The sequence below is a fragment of the Austrofundulus limnaeus genome, unplaced genomic scaffold (assembly GCF_001266775.1).
Source record: "Austrofundulus limnaeus strain Quisiro unplaced genomic scaffold, Austrofundulus_limnaeus-1.0 Scaffold109, whole genome shotgun sequence".
NCBI lineage: Eukaryota > Metazoa > Chordata > Actinopteri > Cyprinodontiformes > Rivulidae > Austrofundulus > Austrofundulus limnaeus.
Window position 1 is genome coordinate 101,811 of NW_013952511.1, and position 6,698 is coordinate 108,508.

General features: G+C 36.0%; 2 protein-coding genes across 2 annotated transcripts in view; one reads left to right on the forward strand and one right to left on the reverse strand.

Moving 5' to 3' along the window:
• The window catches only part of tk1 (thymidine kinase 1, soluble), a 6,595-nt gene extending 4,604 nt beyond the window's left edge, over nucleotides 1-1,991 (forward strand). Inside the window, exons 6-7 of the mRNA XM_014013999.1 lie at nucleotides 1,021-1,140; nucleotides 1,449-1,991. Coding sequence (XP_013869453.1) covers nucleotides 1,021-1,140; nucleotides 1,449-1,622 — 294 coding nt within the window. The 3' untranslated portion in view covers nucleotides 1,623-1,991. The remainder of the gene's footprint in view (nucleotides 1-1,020; nucleotides 1,141-1,448) is intronic.
• Nucleotides 1,992-4,628: 2,637 nt separating this feature from the next.
• The window catches only part of syngr2b (synaptogyrin 2b), a gene marked incomplete at its 5' end in the record, with an annotated part of 14,878 nt that continues 12,808 nt past the window's right edge, over nucleotides 4,629-6,698 (reverse strand). The window contains 1 exon segment of the mRNA XM_014014000.1: nucleotides 4,629-5,475. Within this exon segment, the coding sequence (XP_013869454.1) occupies nucleotides 5,218-5,475 (258 nt within the window). The 3' untranslated portion in view covers nucleotides 4,629-5,217.

Consider the following 6,698-nt stretch of genomic DNA (forward strand, 5'->3'; position numbering starts at 1 on the left):
TGTACAGTGTTAACAAAACGTACCACTGACTAACACTGTACAGTGTTAACAAAACGTACCACTGACTAACACTGTACAGTGTTAACAAAACGTACTTGCTTTTCAACACTGCGTTGAGTTATTAATGGTTAACACTGGGGGTTCATATACATCCTGAGTGTTGATTTGACTCTACTGTGTTGATTATTTGCTCTTTAGTTGTGTAGAGGGGTGTAAAACAGACACTTTGAGGTGTCATCACACAGCAAATTTTAAAGTGTAAGTTTAACACTTTAGAGTTAAGATCAACAGTTTTTATTGTTTTATTAACGTCACGCAGTAGTTTCAGGATAAGTGTAAAGGAGTTGACCTTCACACACCAGGAAGTACCTCTCACTCATGGTGTGGATTTATGACCAGTAACACAAACTTAAACTTGATCAACTGATGAACCTGAACAACAAAAATAACTAGAACAACAAATTTTTTACACTCATGAACTTTAATGATCATAAACATGCAAACACATCATTTCTACTTGATAATACTGGTCTGTCTGACATGAGGTGGAAGAGGGCGGGGCTTTTCAGAATACTTCTTTCAACACTGCATGGTGTTATATAACAACACTGTTAAGTGTTATATAAGACTTAACAGTGGGCGGGGCTTATTTAACACTGTCCAGTGTTGAGACACTAAGGAAATCAACACTGAATTAACACCAACACAGGAAGTCAGTTTACTCAGAAAGTGTTAAAATAACAATTAACTGAAAAGTTTAACACTGACATTTTAACACTCTGGTTTTTACTGTGTTGATGCGTTTTAGCCATCACACATTGTTCCATGTTTTAAAGCTATTTCTTAACCGAACCTAACTATTCACAAAGATAAATGGAAAAATGTTTTGATTTTCTCAGAACTTGACCAAATATTGACCATCTTAATTTATTAAATTGAAGCTTTGTTCAAAAAGATTCTAAAACATTTTTTTTCCCTAAAGCACTTTGACCGCATCTGATCCTTTGTGTTTTCTTCTAGCCTTTTGGAAACATCCTGAACCTTATTCCGCTGGCAGAGAGCGTGGTGAAGCTCCACGCCGTCTGCATGCAGTGTTATAAAGACGCTGCATACACCAAGAGGATAGGAGCGGAGAAGGAGGTGAGGAGGCAAACCTAAAGGGTCTGAAAGTTGATCAAAGAGCGTTCTGAAGCTCAGGAATCAAATACTTAAAGTCTTGTATCACAACAAACACTAAAAAAGCTTTGAATATGGATCATTTGTTGACTCTATACCTGTAACATAATTACTTTATTATTAATTTTTGATCTTTACACTGAAATAAAATCTGTCACATCTAAAATTTGACTACATAAATCATCCCACCCTTCTACTCTGTGTATTGAACAGAATATAAAGTGGATTAAACTAAAGTTTATTTTTATAAAAGCTGAACCCTTGTGTCACAGGTGGAGGTGATTGGCGGCGCTGACAAGTACCAGGCGGTGTGCAGAAAGTGTTACGGAGGTTTGGTGGAAAAACAGAACAAATCTCCGCTCAGGAACGAAACGCCACAACACCTGACAGGAAAACTCGTGGACGCCAATTTCCCCCGAAAACTCTTTTCCCGTCTCCAACTCTGAAGAGGAAGAAAACTGGGATTGCTGCTGAAATGTTTGTGTGCGATTAGTTTTGTTTTGGTAATACGAAACCTTCCGTTAATGTAATAAGTTTTTGACATTTTATTTACCTGAAAGACTTTCAAAGCAGCTAAAAGTTGCTTTAAATGCTATTTAGTGTAGTGTTTTTTGACATCTTAACCTGTAGTTACTGCCTCATCAAATGAGATTTTAAATTGTGTTTAAACGTGTTTTTTTATCATTCACTGAAAGATTCTGACGCTTCACTCTGTGATGTTAAAAATTGTTTTTGTCATTTTATTTAGTTTCTAATCCTTTTCATAAACTGTGGCGTTTAGCCTCAGAATAACCGGATTAAATCCTGTTGTCACAGCGCACATAAAGCTAGCAGCTTGCTTTAAAAAAAAAGCCTGTAGTTCGAGAGCACATGAATGAGGCAACAGTCCTATTAGGAAACCTCCAGTGAATTGTTTTATTTAAAAACATGACTGCTGACACAAAGCTGAAAGGACGAAACGTCATTTCACTTCTGTTTTTCTGGAAAAACAGAGAAGTGGAAAGAACCTAAATTTATTGCTCTTTTTCTCATTAGGCTCCTTCATTAAACCCTTTGCTTTTAAAGCAAAAACCTTCATGAAATAAAATTAGATCAAACTTAAATTAAATCTCTTAAATCTAAGGCATTGAATTCATCACTCCAAAAATAAGGCCTTAATTAGCCTTAAAACTTATTACCGGTAAATCAGTCATTCAGTGGTCTTAAAAATGTTAACACATTGAAAGTAGGATGACTAATTCAACTCAAATACTAAAATAATTGGTAAAATTACTCTTAAGTATTCACATGCAGACATTCCCTATGACATCACTTCCTGTTATTTCACGTGCAAATATCTCAACAACAGCAATGTGAAATTTGTTTTGTAATGTGTTAATGTCTTTCCACATATGCATTCACCTTTCTTACAAAAATAATTGATGTTACAGGCACTTTGGGGTTAAAACCCCACTGTGCGTCCTAAAACTCCAAATTTTGGGTCGTTAAAGGATTTACAGAAATTAAATTAAGTTTAAAACTGACTAAGAACGTTTCTGCTATAGTTAGATATGGATAAAATCAATTGGTCTATTATTAGCAAAATTTGAATACTTCAACCAAAAATACTTTGGTTTATGAGTTTCTGCCACAGTTTTTATATTTTATCATTTGTGTTTATTATGAAATTGGTCTTAAATTTAATTTCACTTGGCATTAAAAAGTCTTAAAAGGTCTTAAATTTAACTTGGCTTAAACTGTAGGAACCCTGTTTTAGTCTAATAGTTTTAAAATGGATTCCTATGGTCTGGAATTTGCTTTAAACTTTTTCTAAGTCTTTAAAAGTTTTTTGTTACTCTTGGATTTATTTTTAGAAAGGTGATCCCAGAGTGCCTTTTAGCTTTTTATGCAGAAAATATCAACAGTGCAAAAGTTTCAAACCAACCGTATTTTAAAGTAAACATGCTGTAAATCCTTTTTCACATTGAAATCCTTCATTTGGGGTCTATATAAAGAAATAGCACTGCAGAAATGTTTTATAACATCCTGCTGCCCTGTGGGTCAAAATAACCCCCAGGGCAGCAGGAGGGTTAAACATGAAAACCTGTAGGAACTCAGCTTAAAGCCAGTAACATACAGATGGTGCAACAAACAGCAGCAGCACTTTTAAAGGAACTGACGGGTGAATATCTGGAGCTGTTTTAACTCATCACTTTCAGAAGTGATGTTTCAGAGGCTGAAAACAAGGAGTGGCAATAAATGCTTCTGATCAACCTAAATATTACTTCAAGATTTAAATGTGGCACAATTTACTTTCAGTTCACCTTTCCTCCCAAAAATTAAAAACAATCCCCATTGCTTTGAAGCAAAAAATAAACCAAATGCATTTTTCTGCAGTTGCTGCCTTTAGCACACACATATGCATGCATAATTTTGGTGTACTAATTTTAAACTTTAAAATAAAAGTATACTTCCAGTTTCTTTTTTTAAGTACTTATCTGAGATATACAAGTTTATCTTACACAATGCTTGGCTTGTACTAAAGGTTTAAGTATACTTAGTCTACAAATGTTTAAACTTTTGGCCAGGATAAATCGTAGTAGTACAATGAAAGTACATTTTCACACAGACTGGTTTATTTGTAGTATATTTCAACATTAAACTAAAATATACTTAGATTTCTTTCAGTATACTTATGAGTATACTTTTTTTTAAACTTATTGTGGACCATTTTGGTTCTAAAAGTAGATTTGTTAGTAAACTGCTAGTATACTTATATCAGTGTACATGGTAAATAAAAGTATACTTAGGGAAATACACTTTTATATACGATTAGTATAATTAATGCCATGCACTTAAAGTATACTTCTTTTTGGTAAGTTTAGAAACTTAAAAAGGCATAAAAGTATACTTAAAGTATACTTTTTATAAACTATCCATGTCCTGATTTATCCGAACGAGTATTAAATCAGTATATTTTCTAGTACACTACAAGTACATGATGCCTAGTGTACTTGATATACTTCAATTTATACTCGGGTATACTTATTAACTTATAACTTGCTAAAAGCTAGTTGTTTGTCAAAAGTACAAATAATCACCAAAACAATAAAGCAAAAACTGATCTCAGGTCATCTTTTTGATTTTTGCCTGGTTACAGCCAGTACTGCAAAAATGTCTCCCATCAGGCCAAAAGCAAATAAAACAAAATTAAACTAACGTAAACTAAGATGAAAGTTTCTTGATTTAATCTTGTAAACTGTTAATAATCTATCAGAAATACCAAAAAGTAAATTTAACAAAAGTCACTGTTCATAAATCAGTTCAACAAGTGCAGCATTATTGAAAATCTCCCTTTTGTTTGTTTATCTGAAAGCTGCAAGTTTAGAGGTCAGTTCAGTGCATGAAAACCATTTTTTACCAACACTAATCTGTTACTGTGATCATACCGGAAGAAATGAGGCTCTTCTTGATTTTATATGTTCAGATAGCAAACAAAAAAAATTTATTGTAGCACAAAAACATCTAAACCCCCAAAGGACACTTCAAATGAGATTTTTAGCACTGTGTGGTTAACAACTAAAGGCATTTTGGCTTTGAAACTAGTTCTTCCTTCAAATATTTGTGATGTTCAAGAGTGAGGAACTGTAAAACTAAAACAAAAAATGATCTAGGAGAGCACACAGCCATGAAAATGACATTAATTATATATTTAAATGCACATTCTTGGGGTTCAAGAAAGAGAAATACATTAACCTCATCCATTCATTTTTTTTTCCTTTTGGCTCTCTTTAATGAAACGTCACCTTTCCCCTGCAGGATCAACTCATATGAGGTAAACGTTGCTGTTGCACACAGGTCTAAAGTCAAAAAACTCTTCAGATCTGATCTTAGACCATCTCGACGTAAACAGCTGCGTCCGTCGTCTCAGACTTGAACTTGCACGGCTCAGATCCTCTTTGAAAAAGGGTCAAATCCAAACCACATCAGTTCGACGGATCTCGGTGTCGCTGCGGCAGATGACCTGGAGCCCCACCTCGTGCACCACGCCTCCTTGTTCTGTCAGTATTTCGGCGGCTGGTAGCCGTCGTCTCCCTGCGGCGAGAGGTTTGAGGTGAAGGGAGGCTGATGGTGCGGCTCGGGCACGTTGCTGGGGTAGGTGTAGGTGGTTGGGGTGTACGTGGTGGGGTTGTAGGAGGTGGGTGCGTAGGTCGGAGGGTAGGGGGTGTGGTGATCCGGTGGCGGCTCGGTGTAGGCAGGAACGGGGCCGTCGTTTACACCTCGACGGAAACGACCAAGGGCGAAATAGGTCAGGATCCCCTGAAAGAAATCAAACAGTTTTACCAACAAAACACAATACAAGCTGCACAACATCTTCTAGGGTTTTGTTTTCTTAAATCGTTTTGTTCAACGATTCAAAAGCAACGCCCGATTTTCAGTAGTTAGTTTACAGGTTTTTATTTCTTCAAGCTCTTTCTGTCACCATTGTGGGTTTTACATTATTTGACAAAAGAATACAATTTAATTTGATGGCTGATGGGTTTTAATCCTTTATGGTTTTCTATCTTTATGCAATAAATAAATAGGTTTTGATCTAAATCTTAAAGGGGCAATATTATGTGTTTCTCAGGCACATATTTAAATACTATACCATAATAAAGTATCTATGTCACCTTTAGTTGTTATTAAATTGCTGTTTTTATGTTTAAACAGAAAATAAACCTATCTTCTCATCACTTCCTCTTCTAAACGCCTTGAAATTGGCCTCTGTCTCTTTAAGAACCTCCTTCTGCTTCTGTTCCGTCCCGTTTGGGGGGCTCGTGCGCTATGATGCAGTTTACTTGGCATCTGAAAATCCATTTCCTCAAAGGTATTTTTAATCTGAAAAGAGCTTCACAGAGTGAGAACTAATATTGAAAGCTCAGTAGACAGTTAGGTTTCACTTTCACTTTGACCCGAGAGCCTGCAGGAGTCATGGGTGGGGTGTGTGGGGAGGGGGAGGGGTGCGTTCTGCCATGAGGAAGTTCGGCTTAAAGACACGTCCCAGGGGCGTTTCTGGTCCCAAAAGTTGTCTCTGGTCCCCACCTGTCGTTTTGCTCCTCAGCATGGCTTCCTAAAAACGCTGCAGGATTTCTCAAACATGCATYAATGAGTCAAAGCAAGGCTTTGGGCATGTTTTTTATGAGAGTATAACATTATAACATGATATAAAACTCAAAAAAGTTGATTTTACATGATTTTACCCCTTTAAAAAAGCAAAAAAAGAAAATGCATTTCAAGCGAACTTTACATGAAATGCACATTTGCAAAAAAGTGCTCCACAAAGTAAAACTGCAACAGTTAATATAAAATAATAAATGAAGATGACATTCCTATAAAGCGATGCATTATGCAAACTGCACTTTTAAAGATCTTGTATGAGCATGTGTTGTGAATGACTCTCAGCTATATACACTCACCGGCCACTTTATTAGGTACACCTGTCCAACTGCTCGTTAACACTTAATTTCTAATCAGCCAATCACATGGCGGCAACTCAGTGC